The sequence below is a fragment of the Eumetopias jubatus genome, unplaced genomic scaffold, assembly GCF_037043125.1.
Source record: "Eumetopias jubatus isolate StellerSeaLion01/CBP00866 unplaced genomic scaffold, mEumJub1_p1.0 scaffold_4, whole genome shotgun sequence".
Taxonomy (NCBI): Eukaryota; Metazoa; Chordata; class Mammalia; order Carnivora; family Otariidae; genus Eumetopias; species Eumetopias jubatus.
The window spans coordinates 89435908-89456077 of NW_028274810.1; the positions used below are offsets into that span (position 1 = coordinate 89435908).

Below are 20170 nucleotides of genomic sequence, written 5' to 3' on the forward strand. Positions count from 1 at the left end.
GAAGTCTCGCGAGAAGAGGCGGTTTCGTAGCGGAGCCGTCTGGCTGAGTGTCTGAGGCTCCGCCACCGGATCCGCGGACGGTTTACTGAGCCCGTTAGTACCTCTGCCGAGACTCACGTTGCCGTCATGTCCCGATACCTGCGCCCCCCCAACACGTCTCTGTTCGTAAGGAACGTGGCCGACGACACCAGGTGTGTACAGAGGAGGGACTCCAGGTCTGCCCGGGGAGGCCGCAGGCGCTTGGGGAGGACCCGTGCGGCGGCGGCGCGCTGGGCCGGGGGAGGGGAAGGCGAAGATGGCGGGTCCCGCGCGGGCTTTCGGGCCCCAGCTAGGCCGCGCCGCCGGCTCAACCGCCGCGTGGGAGCGAGGGCGGCTCCCCTGGTTCTCGCAGGCCGCCGCGGGGAACGCGGGCCGCGTGGCGGGGTTTCGGCCCCCCTCCCCCTCCGCACCTCGGAGCCCCTTCCTCCCCGCTTCCTCTCGGCAAGTCCAACCCCCGCCGCGGCCGAACATCCGCTCCCCATTGATTTGAAGTTCACGTTCTTTGGGGTACACGCCCCCTTGGCCCCGAGATTTTTTTTGGTTTTGGTAGTTAAATTGCAGGGAAATAACGGGATCGGGGGAGGGGCGTGTATGGCAAAACATTCGCAACCCTTTTTTGTCGTGTTATAGTTCTGATTTTTAAAATGTTGGAGGAGATGTTTGGGGCGCCTGGGTGGCTCAGTCGTTAAGCGTCTGCCTTCGGCTCAGGTCATGATCCCAGCGTCTTGCGATCGAGCCCCGCATCGGGCTCCCTCCTCAGCGGGAGGCCTGCTTCTCCCTCTCCCATTCCCCCTATTTGTGTTCCCGCTTTCGCTGTGTCTCAAATAAATAATTTAAAAAATCTTTAAAAAAAATGTTGGAGATGTTTGGAGAGAGGGAATGTCGAAAATTGAAAGATAAAATTATTCCGGTTAGACGGTGCGAACTAGTTCTTCCCATTTCCCGGAAATAACTGGTCACCCTTTCAGAAGTGAGGTTTAGGAATTCTCTACCATTTGGATGTTGATAGGCTAAATTGATTAATCCAGACCTTGCCTTTGTTCTCACCAATTGCCTTAATTGCTTGTAGTTGCCGTCAGAATTTTTTGGAAGAGATGGTATCACTAGGGAGAGACGTTACGTTTCACAATCACTTTAACCCCCCAAAAGTGAAATTTATTTTTGTAGCCTTGTGTTATTTACACTTTTCCGTCCTAACTATAAGTAGGAAAGTAAACATCTAGAAAATTTTTCCCTTGTCATTTTGACTTTTTATTATTTAAGGAGTTACATATATTTGTGACTTCTATTTTTCAAACCTTTACCTCCTAAGTGTCTTAACGCTGTCGCTAAAATTTTAGGATGAAAGTGCTAGGTATTTTTCAGAGTACTAATCTTGGTTTGATACTATAAAAGCAAAACATTAGTAATACTTATTATATGGAACCTAATGATACCATGCCTTTTATGAAAAATTAAAGGTGTGGTTAGAAACAATAGATAAATTTATGACCAAGTTTCCTTAGATGTCTTTTCCTGTTGTTAATGTAAAATAGTAATAATTTTTATTACAAATTGCATTATCTTCCAAAAATCTTGGATCTTAGCGTTCCTTTTTCAAAAAGATAGATTGCCGGCACATTTTTCGTATGTTCTTACAGTTGGCTCTTGATGTTGAGATTTAGAAAGCTTGTCTGTTTCAGGTCACCCAGGGATACACAGTCCCTTTCATTAATTGATAGATTACAGAAAGATACCTATTTCTTACAAAGAAATTGTTTTGAAAGAAGTGAACATAAAAATTGGGGGTCTTTTTATGATGTTTTAGGTCCGAAGATTTACGAAGAGAATTTGGTCGTTATGGTCCCATAGTTGATGTGTATGTTCCACTTGATTTCTACACGCGCCGTCCAAGAGGATTTGCTTATGTTCAATATCCTTTCTTCAGATGGCTGATTAGTGAGGGGTGTTGAAGTTTGAAATTCAAGTTTATGTAAGAGGTAACATCTAAAAAGTAGTTTACTTTTGTCCTCTAATAAATGTTTAATGTCTTCAAATTTTTGAAAATTAATTCTGACTCACACATTGCTCTTAACTATTTCTTAAAGTTAATCCAAAAATAGTAAAATATTTAAATTCCCATTCATGCTGCTGAAACTCAAATCAATGATTATAAAATGTGATTTAAATTTGAATACACTCTGGTTGCTACCACTTAATGTAAGTCAAATTAAAAGTTAATATGTTCTTGTGCTTAGCAATTAAAGTTTGGTATTGTCTGTTAATTTGAATCACTTGATCAAAAACAAATTGTATAACAATGAGGTAAACTTCTTTAATATTGTCCCCTAATTTGCTGTCCTCTGTTGTTACCTCAGAGAATGTAAAGCTGTACAGTTATGGCGACCCCAGAGAGAAAGCATGAAAGAACCTTTAGAGTAGAGTTCAACACTTAAGGCAAGTAGACAAGCCAAAGACCTCTTAAGGATCAGGCTTGAAGAGAAGGGAGAGTTTGGGAAAAGAAAAAATAAAGAAAAGCTGGAAGAAGGACAAGCCTAATGGGAGACAAAGCCTCGCTTTATCTACAAAAGGGGGAAAAGGTTGTTTTTCAAAGTTAAAGATAAAGCCATCTGTCATATTTGGCCAAGCATCTCATGACAAGTCCTTCTGACAAGCACTTAAAGAGTTAAAGGTCAAGATGAAGTTGAATGATGGCCAAGATTAAAGGAGTCATACCTGATGTATCCTACAGAATAACTATTTTCCTTTTTTTTTTTTTTTTTAATGTTTTGTAAGCAGTTAATTTTCAAAACTATTCTGGTTTGGTCTAGTGACAAAACCTGTAACTTAATTTATGTGGGCCTTTGATGTTGTGATTGTGGTCTTGTATAAATGCACTCTCTCTTAGCTTGTCAAGTTAAAGTGTACCAGGATTATAATGTTGTTAAATTTAAACTCAGCATATTTCTGTTTTGGACCAGATGGTCAGATCCCATAGGTAGTAGGCAGTGCTCTTTGGAGTAGCATGAGGTTCTGGGGTCAAGCTGACTCCACAGAGCCGTGCTTAAAGGGGGGACAGGTGCTAGCACTGAGAACTACTTAGAAACAACTCTGGTGGTCTTGTAAGGTCAAATCCACTGGAGATACTACCTGTTTATAGATTTTAAAGTGGCTGTGGGGGGTGGCCACACACATAACTCCAGACTTCTAAACTTAGCTTTGTGAAGCCTGCTGGTCCTGCACTGCTTTAGCACATACCATTAGTTAGCCCTGAGTAGGTTGCAGAAGGCCTTATCCCTTGTATGGGTACCCAATCAAGATCTACGGGAAGTCATTTCCTGACCCAGAGTTTTAGGTGACATTACTACTTCAGTGAGACAGCAAAGGTTTGGGCTGTTGGCGTCGCCCTAGGAAAAATTGTTACTGCTTAAATTCAGTGGGTCTCTTGAAACTTAGCAGGGGTCCTAGTGAGACTTAGGGGAAATGTTGCAAGCTGCTACTTCAGCAAAACTAGTGATCAAGGACAGTTGGGGGAATTGGTTGCAAAGCTCTGTAACAGAATAAGAGCAATAGATGGCTTGGTTTAAAAAAAAAAAAAAAGGCGATGCTTTCCGGCTTACAATGTTGACCTGATTTTACTGGTTTGGGGTGGCCTGGGAATCAAGATCAACAGTAGTTTGACTCAAGAGTATGTGATAGTTGGGCCAGAAGAGAGTCGTCATCTAAAAGAGATCATATACTTCTTATATATATAGTCTTTCTATGGTCTTAAAATAGTTAAAAGGAAGTAGGTCTCAGGATTTTGCAGAGATCCCGATTACGAATTTCTCCATAACTAGCATCTGAGTGATATTTGACCCTGTTCCCAATTAGCCTTCTCTTAACATGTATAGAACTTTGCCATGGTTCATCCAGCCCAGGATTCTGTTTTTGAAGGTAGATCCAGAGAATGAGTTAATCTCAATAATTTTTATACCTTCTAGTTTTAATCCTCTAAAAAGTAAATTACATTTTGCCTCTTGGCATAGTAAGTAGTATACCCATTAAGTGAACTTTTTTTTTAATATTTTAGAGCCCAACTACATTAACCTTGAGGGGTGTTGAGTTTATAGCACTCAAGGGTCTAAACTCCCTATCAACCTTTGCCTTTTCATGTTGAAAGCCCCATGATTTAGGACTTGGGGAAACCTGTCTTTCATTAACATACACATAATAGGTTCAGGAAGAGAGAGCTAGGAACTTGCTATGGTCCGTAATTCCTTTCAAAACAAAATATAGGAAATCTGGTGAGGCAGACTTTTTAATATCTGGAATAAACGGTAGTATCAGTCTTAAAGGGAGTGTCTCTCTTCAGGGGTGTTGTTTAATCAGCTCAAGATCGGCACTCTTGTCTCTCAAATTTGAGAAATATAAATGGGCAAGTTAGAAGAGTGATTTTTAGGATAGAATGAAAATCTACACCCAAACTTAACCCAGTTCCCTTTCCAAAGCTTTTATATCAAACACTGCTCTGAATATTTGCTTGGCTTCCATCAGAATGGTGGGTTTAGGAAAGGAGCTAAATTTGGGCAGAGTAACTTTGTAAAGCCAAGAGTTCTCATAGTATTATGCTGACCATGAGAGAAGAGGGCAGGCAAGGCAACAGCCTCTCCAATCAAAAACCAATACCAGCAGTTTCTGTGTCAGGTTTATAAATGTTATCTTGAAATTCTCAAGTTGAAAAACCAGTCCCAGACCCACTTCTTTGCAGGGAGCTGAATGTTTAGTATTAGGTTAGGGCTTTCCAGTCCAGGAATATTTAGAAATGGTCTGTTATTTTTTGACCGCATGCTTTTATAGTCTGTGCATGGGTGTAATACGCTTTTGGTATAGTGATATCTTCAGTATTTATTGCTTGATTCTGTCTTGATATCCTCAAGTGGGTAGCATACCAGTCTTCCCTGTATGGTAAAAGGAAGACAACTACATGAAATAAAAGTGTTAGGTATATCGGAAAAAAACAGCAAAATAAATTTGAAGTTAATGCTTTATCTCTTGTAAGGTAAGGTATATTCTGCTTGCTTACACAAGAACTATTGGCATTTTCTTTTTTTCCTTTGAAACAAAAATATGAAAAACAGTTTTGGTTTTAAGAAATTTTTGTTTTAGTATACAACATAGAACTGACATTTGTTTTTCTTTGTTTTGTAAAACTTCAAACTCAGGAAAAATTTTTGATAGGATTACTTGGTAGTTCAGCTATAACAGCTCTTATTTTAATAACTTTATAATATGTAATCACATGTTTTTTCAAATGTATGCTGAGGAAATCACAAGTGATTTAATGCTGTGAAGTGTCTATAGCTGAATCAACCAACCTAAGTAAGTGAGGTCTGGATGATTTTCTAGAATAATACTGAGAGATTGTGAATTGTTCCAGACTTCCAACTGAACGTTCATTCATTATCAAAGTATGCAAAACTTCCCAAGCCCCTTAACATTTAGCACATTTGAGGATGTCCGTGATGCCGAAGACGCTTTACATAATTTGGACAGAAAGTGGATTTGTGGACGCCAAATTGAAATACAGTTTGCACAGGGGGATCGAAAGAGTAAGTACCCTTATGCTTAGTATCTATGTATGTATAATACGTCATTTTTAAACAGTGCTTTCATACCTCTTTTTGGAAGTATTTGCAATTTGTCTATCTGTTCAAAATCTAAAAAGAGTTTTTGAAAAGATAAGAGTATCTCACATGCTTTGCAAAAACGTAGAATGTGAAGATTAGAATGCCTGAAATGTGTTGGACTTTTTAAGAAAGTGGATCGATACTGTCTGCTGTGGCATGTTTAATATACTGGGGTGGAATTAAAAGGGAAATAATTTGGAAAGTATTGGGTCTTTTCAGCCATTTCTCTTCATAGAGAGATCTTCAAGATATAATTGGGTATTTGGGTGCTTGGCTGTGGAAATGAACAGATAGAATTAAACTGAGAAGGATTATAGGTGAAACCTAGAATCAGTTTTATATTAGTCTGTGGTTTTTATTATGCAGGCAAGCACCAGGTGTTAGCCGCTAATGAGGCAGGAGTACAAGCTTTGGAGTCAGGTAGACCTGGGTTTGAATTTGGGCTCAACCATTTTGTTACCTTGGGCAAGATACTAAAAGGGGTGAAAATAGCTGCTGAAGAGAGGAGGAGCATAGAGGTAGACACTAGCTACCAGTAATTCTCTGGTTCTTGGGTTGGGTGATGGGTTCTTGGATATTTGCTGTGGTTATTTATATCAACACGTACACTTCCAGTATCTGCTTCATAGAATCGAATGAGATAACAGGAATTGAGGACTGTCCAGAGATGCTGGTATGTCTAAGGCATCTAATAAGTGCTCTTTTCCACTTCTGTTGTGCTCTCTCAGACCCGTATATAACCATATATCACTGCATTTTGATACTAAAACATTGTTCGTAGGCTACCAGTTAAGTGTTTTGTCATTGTTAATTGTGTTCCTAGTAAATGAAAACCAAATGAAAACCAAGCAGAGTAATTCCAAGTTAGCATATGGTTCATTCATATTTTAATTTGGAAATCTTAATGTGGTAAATTTTCTTAATGTTGAAGTAGTTGGCTTATTTTTGGACAGCAAGCTAGATGGTGAAAAGGTCTCTGAAAAAAATATTTGGGAAGATAATTGAGAGTATCATTTTTAACATAAAATGGTATTCTGGTAGACATCCTCAAAAACAAATACCTTTTCCAAGATTAATAGTGACAATTAACCTTGACACAATTTGGGGATATAAGGGGAAAGAATACAGAAATTTTTCTTATAATTTGAAGACTTAAAATAGTGGGTTTTGATGTTTTTAAATATTTCTGTTCTGTGTATTTCATTAGCTCCAAATCAAATGAAAGCCAAGGAAGGGAGGAATGTATACAGCTCTTCACGCTATGATGATTATGACAGATACAGACGTTCTAGAAGCCGGAGTTATGAAAGAAGAAGATCAAGAAGCCGGTCCTTTGATTACAACTATAGAAGATCTTATAGTCCTAGAAAGTAAGTGTGATGTGTAGTACAGTCATCTGTCAGAAAAGATTTATGTTTGTTAGCTTTTAATTTTTTTATCTTTTTGTACACTTTAATTACATACATTGTATGCTTCATTGAAACTAAAAATATTTTAGTGCTTCATTTAAAAAGCATTATGGCTCACTTTTTTTAATTAGAAACTTTAGAAGACTGTAAATAGACATTTGTCACTGTTTGCTCTTTCTGATGTACTTTTTAGCAGTAGACCGGCTGGAAGACCACGGCGTAGCAGAAGCCATTCCGACAATGATAGGTAAATAACTTTGCTTTGAAAGAGACTTATATGTTTTTCAATTTCAGAGTGAACTTTTGCTCTAAAAATAACAAATTTGATTAATATAGAATCTTAATTTTTACTCTAATTGTATCTCTCCTCTGTTTTGAAAGATTCAAACACCGAAATCGATCTTTTTCAAGATCTAAATCCAATTCAAGATCACGGTCCAAGTCCCAGCCCAAGAAAGAAATGAAGGCTAAATCACGTTCTAGGTCTGCATCTCACACCAAAACTAGAGGCACCTCTAAAACAGATTCCAAAACACATTATAAGTCTGGCTCAAGATATGAAAAGGAATCAAGGAAAAAAGAACCACCTAGATCCAAATCTCAGTCAAGATCACAATCTAGGTCTAGGTCAAAATCTAGATCAAGGTCTTGGACTAGTCCTAAGTCCAGTGGCCACTGATAGTATAAACCTTGATATTTTTAGGCATGTATCATTCATTTACTCATAGTTTGGTTTACTTAAATTATCAGGAATACAATGTTGCAATGATGCTTAAAAAACACTTGTCAGTTTTCCCTGTACCAGGCAAATGGTTATAATTAAAATGATATGCTGTTGAGAAGCCACTCTTAAGAGTCCAGTTTGTTTAATGTTATGGGCAGCTACCAATTTGTGGTGTCTCTGTATATTTTTGTAAAGATTCTCATTTTTTATGCTTGAAGTATTGGTGAAAAGATGTTGGTTGACCATAATTTGCAACATTGTCTTATTAAAAATAAACTTTCATATCCATATTTGGTAGAACTGTTAACCTAGAAATGTAGCTTGCTAATAAGATAGAATGATACAAAAGTGAAGTTGTAGCCACAGTACAACACTGACTGATCAGACACATTTAGGTTCAGGGTGGACCTTTTTGTCTTGTTGAGATGTCTAGGCCCGTGATAATAGTTAATTTATAACAGAGTGTGGAATAGTTCTTTTGTTAACCCCACTGTCTTGGGGAATGATGCCAACTGGGTTAAGTGGGATTTGGGGGAAGATTGAGTTTTTGACTGAAACATGGAGCCTTCACTGCTTTTTTCTGGTTTCTTTGAAGATTTGGAACATATAAACATCAGAAGAACTCACCTTAAAATTTGAGCAGGTCAATGATGGCAGAAATAATTTTAAGGGGGGAAAAAAATGCTCTCATGTAGTTACTCTCAACTTTAAGGAGCATTGTTGGTCATATTGCTTAGTTTTCTTACTGCTGTTAAAAAGCAGCAAGTAAATTGTTTCAAAGTAGATTTTGTTTATGCATATGCATAGTGTAAAAGAACTGAATTTTGATGCTTGTAGCACTCGGTCTGTGCATTTGTATCAAAATTTGCCTACCACTTTATGAAGGAGGCTTGTTCTTCACACCTCAGCTTATTTCATGTGAGGCAAGTTGAAAGAGAACACTCCCAATTCTAGGTGATTCTGTGGTGCCATGAAATTTAAAATATTTTGGAAAAAGAATTAATTAAGAGTCATATCTCTGAGTTTGATTATCAATGTATAGTACCTGGCAGTACCTGACTAAAAAAGAAAACAAGACCCTAACCATTTATAATTTCTAGCATTTCTCTGAGAGATCGTTTGGGGGGAGCAATAAAAGGGAAATGTCCAATCTCATTTCAGAATAAAAGCTAGCATCTTTAAAATTTTTAGATTGCTTGCTTGCAGGTATAAGTAAGAAATATTGTGGGGAAACGATTCCTTTTAGAGGATTACTTTTTTTCAATTTTGGTTTTAGTAGGCCTTGCCTGTAAAGAACAAAAGATGGTTTTTAAATACTGTTTGTGGAATGTGTTTAAAGGATTGATTCTAGAACCTTTGTATATTTGATAGTATTTCTAACTTTCATTTCTTTACTGTTTGCAGTTAATGTTCATGTTCTGCTATGCAATCATTTATATGCACGTTTCTTTAATTTTTTAGATTTTCCTGGATGTATAGTTTAAACAACAAAAAGTCTATTTAAAACTGTAGCAGTAGTTTGCAGTTCTAGCAAAGAGGAAAGTTGTGGGGTTAAACTTTGTATTTTCTTTCTTATAGAAGCTTCTAAAAAGGTATTTTTATATGTTCTTTTTAACAAATATTGTGTACAACCTTTAAAACATCAATGTTTGGATCAAAACAAGACCCAGCTTATTTTCTGCTTGCTGTAAATTAAGCAAACATGCTATAATAAAAACAAAATGAAGGAAATAATGATTAACTGGAATTATTATAGTTTTGAATGAGATTCTAAAATAACAATGGAAACAATTCTTTGTAGATTTAGGAATATTTTTAATGAGTGTTGCACTAGGCACAACTAATTTTTCTTTGGAGGTGATAGAACTTGCCAGAAAGGTACATCTTTTATATACTACTTAAAAATTCCTTATGTAATGTCAAAGTTGTTTCATGATTGCTTATTAAGCCCCTTGGGTTAAATAACATAGAGATTATTGGTAGTATTAAGTAAGTATTAAAATGAAATTTGAGTCAGCTAATTGTAAATTTATATTTTCATTATTGGACCAATAATTCTGCTCTTCCTGTCCTAAACAAGATGCATTGGGCCTTATATTTATGGCTTGATTTAAAATACTTTTTCATTGAATGTCAGTGAGCAGTTAATATAATATATTAAGTGATAACCACTTTGGGGAACTGGTTTAGGTATTTTATGGTTTGCGTTCTAGCTACTTTATAATGGCAACGATTATAGCTAATACTTCCTGAGTATTTATGATGTGCCAGACACAGTCCTAAAACTTGATGTGTTAACTCATTTACTTTTCACAAAACCCTAGGAGAAAGATACTTTGGTTTACCCCATATCACAGATAAGGAAATGGAGATACAAAGAAAAGGCTATAAAAGGCAGATCTAAGATTTGAGCCCAGGCCTGGTCCTTAGTGATTTTTTTCTTTTAATGGACTATAATTTGAGGAAAGTAGATTGAGGAGATAGCCCATTGAAATTGTTCTCAGTCTTTGTGTAGAAACAGAAGGCCTGATGATTTCATTTTTATTTATGTCACTTAATATGACTCACCCTATTCCTTGAGAACTTTATAGGTTACTTCTAAAGTGACATACCTAACAGCTTCAAAAGGACTAAATTATAGTTGAACCCGTGATAGTTAGGATCCTACTCATACTTGATGAGGATCCTTACACAGTGCTTTAATTTTGGGCTGCATAGTTCACAATTAGGGAGTATCTACTATGTGTCTGGCACTGTTGGCAATATTAGAGTAGATCATTTGAAGACTCAAGTGAGGACTGACACTTCACCTCTCTTTTTACTTAAGATCTCTGCATTTTGTTTTGTTTTGTTTTGAAGCCAAATAAGCAAGAAGAAAAATGACAGATAATGCTTCAGTGAGAAAGGAAAGGTGCTACATAGAGTATGAGCTGTTAAGTTTACAACCCAGGGAAAAGACCTGGGAACTATTGTACTATTTTCTTGAAAATTTGGCCCAGTAAGCTGCTACATCCAGTTCAACTAACAAAATCCTGTATACCACAGAGAAGAATAAAGAAAACCAAACTGACAAACATCCTTCTTTTATTTAAGACCAAACTGCAGCTGGAATACCCAGTACAGTTCTGCTTACTACACTTCAAGAAAGATCTGAGAAAGCGGAAAAAGAACCAAAGAAGGGCAGTTCAAGCGACCAAAGGGTGGGTGGAAGGTGCTGCAGTATGAATACTGTACGAATATTTTGACTCTGGTCTGAAAAGATAAAAGAATGTTATCGAAACTACATGGAATAATTGAAGTCCCTTCAAGTTTGAAAGTAAGCATTTTAGGACAAATAAAAGGAAATTCAACTTTGTACTTGTGGAAACTAATCCCTAAATCTGAATAGGTTTATATTGATTCATGGGTAACAGGTCCATAATAAATGAATGGAAACTAGGATGTCTGAATATCAAGGAAGACAGCCATAGTCTCTTACAGTGCCTCTATTGGTCTGTCTCAAACTGAATTGGGTGAGAAAAGGTATGGTCCAATATAAACTTTTTCTTGGTTATCTCTTAAAATCAGTTCCATTTTTGCTATTGGCAAATCTTGCCTTTGTTTATTCCAGTGCCAGTGTTTTTCTGCTTAATGATTTGCTTTGTTGGCATCTGAGTTTATTTACTTGTATGCCATGTGCAGTTTACATCTTCCTTATGTTCTCTTTCCCAGGTAAATTCCAATTATAATACTTGACATCTAGCTAAGAGGGTCCATCTTGTCTCACCTCTGTCCTAAGTCAGTATATTCAGCAAACATTTATTTACTGAGCCCTTACTGTGGGCAAAAATTGTACTGGGTAATTGGGGAGAAAATTCACTTATTTAATAAATGTCTACTGAGCACAATCTAGTGAATCATTACAGTATGGCCTCATTGTTTTGAGGTGTATTCGTAACTGTTTTACACCATTCATATCTTAATGTAATTATAAAACCCAGAATACTATCAAAGATAATTTTGTGATTATCTGCCATTTAAAAGTATCCAGTATTTCTGTTTGCATCCCATTAATACAAATAATGAAAAAATGTTTTCATCTGTAATAAACTGATTTATTGTGCAGTGACTGTAATATACTAGAGTTATATTAAATTGTTAACTCTGCCTCCTCAAACACATATTAGGAAATAATCCCCAAAATAAGTATTTAACTTTGCATTAGATATAAAGGAGACTCTGGGTGCTATAATTAGATTATTTTGAGGCAGACAGAGAGCTGTTATCCCAACTGATTTAGTATGTTCTGTAATTGAGAAAATGTTCACCAGATTATACTTTTTAGTGATTTACATGTACATTTTATAGGGGACATGTTCTGTGTATAGTGAATAAATAACTTTTATAGTATCACGAAAATGTTTTGGATTCCTTAGTTCCTTATTAGGATATGAAGTTTATATGTTGACTCTTCCATCACTCACATTTGATTTTTGTCCTATTTCTGCCACACATTTTAAGCTTTTTGTGTAAAGTTATTCATTTAAAAATACAGAAGTGTTTAAGCCTTTATAAAAAAATGTTGAAAATATTGCAGAATACACATAACTATGGGAGATACGAAATGGAGGCATTTTTACCCCCGTTTGATTAAAAAAATTTTTTCAAACCTGCCTAAGATCAACAGCAAATAAGTGGCAGATCCAGGTTAGAGTTCATGGTTTTTTCATTTGGTGGTTCCTTTTTACTGTTTTGTGCCTTTTTTTTTAATCAAATGGGAAATTTTTTATAACAGAAGTAATATAATGGACAATTCACGACGCAGGAAGATTTAATAGACTTAAGAAAAACTTAATACCAGAAAGTATTTTGTTTGTAATCTTTCTGGATGAAAAAGAGGTTAAATAGAAATCAAGATCTCACAGCTATTGCGACTCAGGCTCTCCATCCTGGCTTTCCAAATTTCAATCTCCTTGTATTGCATTTTGGCCATATTCTTGTTTACAAAATCCTGAGATACTTTGAAAAAGGGAGGCTATGACTTAAGACAGTACAGTGATAGCTGAGGAATAATCTTAACAGCATTTCTACCAGAAGGTCAGAGCTTTTTAGGAGTAAACGTTTTCATTGATAAATGAAGTAAGCAGCCTATTTTCATTCAACTATTGACATCTATAAGATGGAGGTAGTTGCTAGAGAAAAGTTTCCTTCTCTTGGGTTTTTTTCCTCTGCCCCTCTCCTCCAACAGTGTTGGTTATGTTTATTGCATTTGTGTTTCTATGTATCCCTAACAGTTGTTTCACCCTATTGGAAGTCGGGACTCTTTTATTTGGAATAAAAAGCAAGGCATGTAAAAATTCCTTTCATTGATAACTGACAGAGTAGTTTGTAAAGAAGTGAAAAAAGGCCTTTGTGTCTAGATTTTTGTAGATCCCATTTCTTTGAATGCTAGAGTGAAATAAACTTGGTCTAGGAGCCAAAAAATTTGGTTTTATTTTTTTTTTTTCTTCCCTTAGGTATAGCTGTGCCTTCCATGTTTGCAGCTGGGTAGGCTTTCCTCATTTGTGTTGAGGCTTTTGAGATGTACTCTCCCTCCTGTTTTACAGAGAATTGCCAATGAGAATGCAATTAAAGAAACTAGAAAACCAAAACCCTTCAGTTTTCCACCTTGTGCTTGCTTTTGGGAAGAATAGAACTTAACCAGAAATTAAATGTAGGATAGGTCATGGACCCAGATTCCATACTATACACTGCCATCAGAAAGATGACAAATTAAAATTCCAGCACTGAAGACTCACGCTTTGGCTGACTTCACCTTAGAGGATAGGTTGGTTCTCACAAGTACAATAGTTTGGGAAATTCCTGTAGGCTAACCAAAACTATTAGTAGCTCTCCAAGGAATGAGACGTTGATCTGATGGTTGATCTTTTCTTTAGGTCATCCCTAGCTATTGAAAACTTTATTATAGTTAAAAGCCTTTTTTGTACTCCCATCCTCAAATCTGGACACTTTTATCACTTGAGTCAATCCCAAACCAAAAACCTAGTATGTATTGTGTTAAGTCCAAAACTAACACACCTGGGCTGCGAACTGTTAAATCCAGTGAAATTCCTGTGCAGTTACAGAATTTAACAGTCCTTGGCATTGTTCATAGACCTTACACTGGGAATAGAACAGGAAAAAAAAAGACTCAAATTTTTATTTCCTCCAAATTATTTCCTATGCTTTGCATGATAATGTAATGGCCTTGCCTTGGGGTTCACCACCTATTGAACAAGTTGAAGCTACCCCCTCTCATTTGGAACCTCTTAGCAAGTGTGGTTCTTGTTGTGCTTTTTTTCCCCCCAAAGCCCCCTGGTGGAAATTATGCTTTTATATATAATATAGAGACATTAAGGGTTCTTGTCAATTTGAGGAATTCTTTTGTTTTCTACAAACCTCAGTCACCTTAGAATGTAGAAAAAGTGGGGAGAGGCAGGTAATTAAACCTGCTTTGACTTGATAATCAGAAGCTTAGTTTTCAAAGTATCCTGTGGCCTTTTACTGTTAAACCTGCTGGGGTGGGGGGATCATGATAGAATGTCTTTTATCAGGCACATTGGTTGCGTCTTAAAAACCAACAGTCCTTCCATTTTTCAGTTGGGTTAATTATGTGCATTCTAAGAGTAAGACAGTCATAAGTTTTTTATAAAATACAAATAAACCACTGGGGGGGGAGAAGCAATTTTATTTTAATTTCATGCTTGAAATTCACTTATGTACATTAAGTACTATGTAAACTTGAATTTAGGATAGCACTATTTGACTTGAGCAATATTATTACCTCATCTAAGTTTACTTGGAGAAATACTACTTGGCCATTCTGCTTTAAAATGTCAAAAAGCTGCCAAATTAGAATAGGGCACTTAGAAATTTTAAATTGACTCGCCCACACACGTTTGTAATTTACTGTTGGGTTAGCTGTTATACTTAGGTAAAACATGGTATCAACAAGGTATTATGCAAGAAATTACATCTTTTGCATAAATGGTCCCCTGGGTTGCACTTTGACTAGTAACAAAAAATATATATACTGACATACGCTAAACTATATCTGTTATAGATTACAAAAATTATTGAAAGCCAAAATGAATCTTTAAGGTTGGAGGGACCCTTTAATAGTTAATCTTTGGGCTTAAGGAAGAAAAATTAAAACAGTCCCATACTGCATTTCACATCTCTTAAAAATAGGAAGTGTTTTAGCAGCTTAAAACCTTTACAGTTATATAAAACTTATTACACTATGATTTACTTTGAAATATAGTTTACAACCAGATCAATTATACATACACTGGCACTTTAGCACAAGGGCAAACTTTAAAAACAAATTATCTTGGACCTTTAAAATCAGGCCATAGTATAAAAACAGAGTCCATGGTCTTACATTCAGCAAATTCATACTAAAATATTCTATTTTCGTAGGATAAATGCCAACAAAACTTTACATATGCTACAAGTTTATTACATATATTTACATGGCTCTTTCCTAGGTACTTAAAACTTTCACATTATATAGCTCCCCACTTTTAAGCTTTGCGGGGAATGAGTTGAGACCAGATCACTGTCAGAATAGCTTATGCAGTGCTATAATACAAAAATGTATTTTGAAAGCTACCCAGTGACCACCAAATACTGTCTCTAAAAAATGGTTTTGGTGCTTTAGTTGGCAGATACTGCATGAAAGAAAACGGCCACTGGGGTATCTGGTCTCATTCTAAATTAGATAGCCCCTAGTGCCCTTTCCACATTCACCAGCACACAGTTTACTAAAATGCAACTATTCTCTTAAGAAAAATTCACATTTTCTTTTTGGCAGTGCATCAGGTTGTTGGCGTATTACTGGTTTGGGTGGTTCTAGGACTTAAAACTCAAATATTCAACTACTTTTCAATCCCTGTATGTCTTTTAACTGGATGCTTATAATCAGATTGATTCGTTTTCAACAAGTAAATCTGATCCATGAATGATATTCTTAAATTAGTATTTTTGCCCAACCAACAGGAAAAGCTTATTACCATTCCCCAAATCTAAACTTGACAGGTTTAAGAGTTACTCAATTGAGAACACAATATCAAGTACAATTACCAATAATTTAGTTAATTTTAAGTTGCACTGATACTACCATTACAACACAGTGCACACAACAGGGAAAACAGGTTAAGATGATGTCTGTATTTTCTACATTAATTAGCAGTTTTACAGATAAATTCCCTAGTGAATTTGGTCTGAACAATGGACAACTACCCTCAAATATAACTAAATTTAAACATTAGTATCTTACTTTATACCTGTACTTTAAGTAAGGTTTTAAGTTGAAATGTCATTATTTCCTTATCAGAAGGATTAAAAGAAACTGGAACCCAGTGGCTTGGTGGTTTAGGAAGAACACTTGGTGATGGTGGCTCACTAAACTTGGCTCCAGCGTAGTTCTGATTAGTCTGAGACTTAAAAAGTAAGCTAGGACTTGATAAGCTAGAGTTCCAGTTTTGATTATTTGGGAAATTTTTGTTTTTCCCCCCATTTTGCATGGCCTGCCGTGCAGCTGCTGATGAAGTATAAGTATGTCCTCTTTCTTTCTTCTTATGAACGATCTTCATTTGGGAATTCTGATCCTTGGTCTTCTGTCTGTTAAGCTGTTGCTGGTTCTTACTAACGTTTCTTGATTGAGGGGCTGGAATGTTATACCTCTCTCCGCCACCCATCTTCAGCTTCTTTGTCACCTGTTAAGTAGTGGAAGTAAAATACTGAGCAAAAATCCAGTAAGAAAAGTTAAAAACGTTAAGGTTCTGTAGCCCAAACTTCTAACTCCAGAATCGTTTCGAAAAGACTCAAAACTGCTATTCATCTGCTTTAACTTCACTGTATGTTCACAATTATATGCACAGCCTTTATTACCTTCTTAAAAAACCTTATCTGCAAATTTGAATAATCACTTTAAAAATAAAAACAATTAGTTTAGGATGTTTGCCCCATAATGAATTTTATACCTTTCAGTCTGCTTTTCGGATTGCAGGATTTCCACTACCTGTCCCCTTCCTTGCTGCCAAGCCCAGGATAATAGATGTTGCTTTCTGCCGGATCCTTTCCTTTGTCTCAATACAGAAGTTTTCATGGGCCGATCTGCTGAGTTCAGCCTAGGAGCTGAGGCCAACATCTGAGTCTCCTCAGCACACAAGTTTGAGAGAAGTCCTAGCTAGAAAAGTGAAGATTACTTCGTTACTTCAATTAAAAAAAAAAAAAAAAACGGGGAAAAGTGATCGTTTATATATATTCACTACAGAAATAGTTTAGAATGGCTACTTCCTGAACGAAGACAGAAAATAATCTTGTAACTGTCACCATTTAGGAACTCTTCTCAGCCCTGCGATCCGGGAACTGGGGGACGGGGGTCTGCAAGTGCCACAACGAGTTATCTTTTTCCCGGGGGAAGTTTTCAGAGTTTCACACTGATTTTGTCCCAAAATGTTCAAACCAGGGAAGCCTAGCTCTTACAGCCATGCCAAGAAACATTTAAAATGAGTTTCCTAAGGAGACCACGTCTTATTCGAATTTTCCAATCTTGCGACACATCACGTATCCTTTTTCAAAAAGCCTCCTCTCCCAACACGTCTACGTCATGAAAAGTGTCTCCTTTAGTTATTAACTCTCGACTCTTCCGCATCTTAAAAGTTTTCACAGGCCATAACCTAAGCCGATTTTCCACCTAAAATATACCAAAAAATGCCTCCTTTGAGTGAGGATTAAATATTCCAGGTTTCATTTACTATCCCAAGAAACCGGTTTACCAAACAAATCAGCCCTCTCTTCGGAAGAGTAAGGGCCTTGCAGACTTGTTTTAACAGCCCTTGAGTCATCCACCGCGCGAGCCCAGAAAGTTCGGGCCTTCCGACGGGGTCTGGCTTCCGAGCGGCTCACCGTTCTCGAGCCCGGCCCTGGGCCCGGGTGCTCCCTGGCCGCCCGCGCCCGACCCGGTTTCCGGATCTCGCCTCCCCTCGCCTCCTTCCAACAATGGGGAGCGCGGCCGCCAACATGGCCGCGCCCGCGGCGCCGCCGCCACTCACCCACTTCAAGCTCGGACAGCGGCGGCGGCGGCTTCTGCTCGGCGTCGAAGCCTCCCTCCCCTTCCAGGGAGAGACGAGGCACGGAACGAACAAAGCCCACGGGCACCGATGAGCTAGCTGCTGGCCACCTTGGCGTCCCGACCCGACCTCCTCCTTCCGCCTCTACCGACAAAATGGAGGTGGCGACGAGGGCCGAAGCAGGGCCGGGAGGCACGGCGGCCAATCAACACACGCCGACGCGCCGCCCAGCCAATGATACGCGCGCCACCGCCTGTTGCTGGGGCCGGCCGGGGCGAGGGAGGCGAGCTTGTGGCCTAGGGTTTGAAATCCTCCCCCGAGAGGAGCATGTCGGGAACAACTGCTGCGGCACTGGCGGCAGCCCGCGGGTCTGCGGACGCGCCCGCCCCGCTGCTCCCGGCCCCGCAGGGTTCGGGGGCGCCCGCGACCCCCGGGGCCCGCCTGGCCCGCGCGCGCTCGGCGCCCTGGAAGGGACGTCAGCCGCCCTCCCGGCCCCAGCTTCAGCCTGGGCGCCCGGCGCGCGGGCCCTGCGGCCCTAAGAGCCCGACTGGTCCCCAGCCCCCCGGGGGCATTACCGAAGCGGCCTCGGTTCCCGAAGTGGGTTCGCTGGGCCTCGTGACCAGTTTTTACAGCCGGAAGATCCTCAACAAAGTTGCCTCCCGAGGCCTGGCCCCTGCGCACTTTGCTCCTGACGCTCCTCTCATTCTCCTCGGTCACGAGAACTTCTTTGCTGCCCCCGAAGCTTGCGGTTCCCCTGCGGTTCCCTCTTGAGTCCCCGACCCCCGCCTCGAAACTTTCCGAAGTGGCCTCCCCTGTGAAGGCGTTTCCCACACATGCGCCGATCAAGTCAGTCAGTTCCCCCTTTGTGTCCGCACTGGTCCTTAACTTAAGTTAGAGCCCTTCATCGTCCCGCCTGGTAACTGCTCGTGTCCGTATCTGTCACACCCCCTCCCACCCCACCCACCCCACCCCCACCCCCACCCCCACCCCCACCCCCGCATCACCACACCCTCGAGGGGCGAGGCCGGGTTTTATTTTTCTGAGCACAGTATCTCGTACGTTGGTAAGTGCGCAAGAAAAGTTTGTTGAGAGAACGGGGGCTCCCTTACTCCCCTTTCTGCCCAGTTCTAAGTGGAAAGGGGTAGTAAAAGCGATAGTTCCGTTGATTATGCCAGCGAGGTGCAGGGAAGAGGGAAAGGGCAACTTCTTTGGGGTAAATGGATAAGCGGCCCAAAATGAGTGTTTTAAAAGAGACGCCAAATTCTTTGAACATAGGATACATGTTCATTGCAGGATTTATATATACTTTTTATGGGTCCCACATAATTCGTTTTTTAATCTTCAGTTTTTTGCTACCATCATCCCCCACCCCTATGTCTTTCTAGCCATGGACCTTAAGTTTTCTTAAGAAAACTTCCTTAAGCAACTGCATTTTTAAAAGAGAAGTTTGTTAATCAAATTAATTTGGTAAAATATATAGAGGAGATATTTTTGAGCATGGGGCTTTCTGGTGCTAATCATATTGTAGTCAAATAAAATGTGTATAATAAGCACCTACTAGCTTACTGAAAGTGTAATCTGTTTCCTAAAAACTCAGGAAGCTGGCTTAGACATCTGGCCAGATAATACCCAGGCTGTATTTAATGAGTTCAAGATTTTAACTTCAGAAAAGACTCTTACTATGACATATTTTTTTTAAGATTTTACCTATTTATTTGACAGAGAAATAGAGCACAAGTAGGCAGAGCGGCAGGCAGAGGGAGAGGGAGAAGCAGACTCCCCACTGAGCGGGGAGCCGACACGGGACTCGATCCCAGGAGCCTGGGATCCTGAACCGAGTTGAAGGCAGACGCTTAAACGACTGAACCACCCAGGCGCCCCACTATGACATGTTTTTTAATATAATGGTTTGTAGGGTGAACAGTCTGGTTTCAGTCTGAGCACTTTCTTTTTCTAATTCTTTAATAGCAAAGATTTATGAAATGCTAAGGGCTTATCACTGCATTTTACATATTCTAGCTCATTGAATACTTACACGAAAGTGTATTTTATATCTCTAAATGTGTTTTTTTATTTAAATTCAATTGTACATCATTAGTTTCAGATGTAGAGTTCAGTTATTCATCAGTTGCATATAATATCCAGTGCTCATCTCATCACGTGCCCTCCTGAATGCCCATCACCCAGTTACCGCATCCCCCCACCCACCTCCCCTCCGGCAACCCTCAGTTGGTTTCCTATAGTTGAGTGTCT

The 20170-nt window shown here is 38.9% G+C and overlaps 2 protein-coding genes across 10 annotated transcripts; one reads left to right on the forward strand and one right to left on the reverse strand.

Moving 5' to 3' along the window:
- Nucleotides 1-12218, forward strand: SRSF10 (serine and arginine rich splicing factor 10). Of its 8 annotated transcripts, XM_028113639.2 has the most exons (7): nucleotides 2-191; nucleotides 1847-1951; nucleotides 5506-5609; nucleotides 6895-7057; nucleotides 7290-7343; nucleotides 7478-7579; nucleotides 10914-12218. In XM_028113639.2, exons 1-7 carry the CDS (start codon nucleotides 127-129, stop codon nucleotides 10972-10974), a joined length of 654 nt encoding a protein of 217 aa, XP_027969440.1. In that variant the 5' UTR covers nucleotides 2-126; the 3' UTR covers nucleotides 10975-12218. The 8 variants fall into 8 exon arrangements, with proteins under 8 accessions (XP_027969438.1, XP_027969440.1, XP_027969437.1 ...); XM_028113637.2 differs by lacking the exon at nucleotides 7478-7579 and having other exon boundaries at nucleotides 1-191; nucleotides 7293-7343; nucleotides 10680-12218; XM_028113636.2 differs by lacking the exon at nucleotides 7478-7579 and having other exon boundaries at nucleotides 10680-12218.
- A 2292-nt stretch (nucleotides 12219-14510) lies between these two features.
- On the reverse strand, nucleotides 14511-18839 carry PNRC2 (proline rich nuclear receptor coactivator 2). 2 transcript variants are annotated; one of them, XM_028113640.2, is made up of 3 exons: nucleotides 18493-18839; nucleotides 16826-17031; nucleotides 14511-16558 (listed from the first exon to the last, which is right to left on the reverse strand). In XM_028113640.2, the coding sequence occupies exon 3, from the start codon at nucleotides 16538-16540 to the stop codon at nucleotides 16121-16123; it is 420 nt and encodes a 139-aa protein (XP_027969441.1). In that variant the 5' UTR covers nucleotides 16541-16558; nucleotides 16826-17031; nucleotides 18493-18839; the 3' UTR covers nucleotides 14511-16120. The 2 variants fall into 2 exon arrangements, with proteins under 2 accessions (XP_027969441.1, XP_027969442.1); XM_028113641.2 differs by lacking the exon at nucleotides 18493-18839 and adding an exon at nucleotides 17900-18093.
- Between the last annotated feature and the right edge of the window lie 1331 nt (nucleotides 18840-20170).

Coding starts and splice junctions, on each gene's coding strand:
- SRSF10 (XM_028113632.2), top strand. CDS start 127: ATGTCCCGATACCTGCGCCCCCCCAACACGTCTCTGTTCGTAAGGAAC. Junction 5,610..6,894: donor TGCACAGGGGGATCGAAAGA/GTAAGTACCCTT, acceptor GTATTTCATTAG/CTCCAAATCAAATGAAAGCC. Junction 7,344..7,477: donor AGCCATTCCGACAATGATAG/GTAAATAACTTT, acceptor CTGTTTTGAAAG/ATTCAAACACCGAAATCGAT.
- PNRC2 (XM_028113640.2), bottom strand. CDS start 16,540: ATGGGTGGCGGAGAGAGGTATAACATTCCAGCCCCTCAATCAAGAAAC.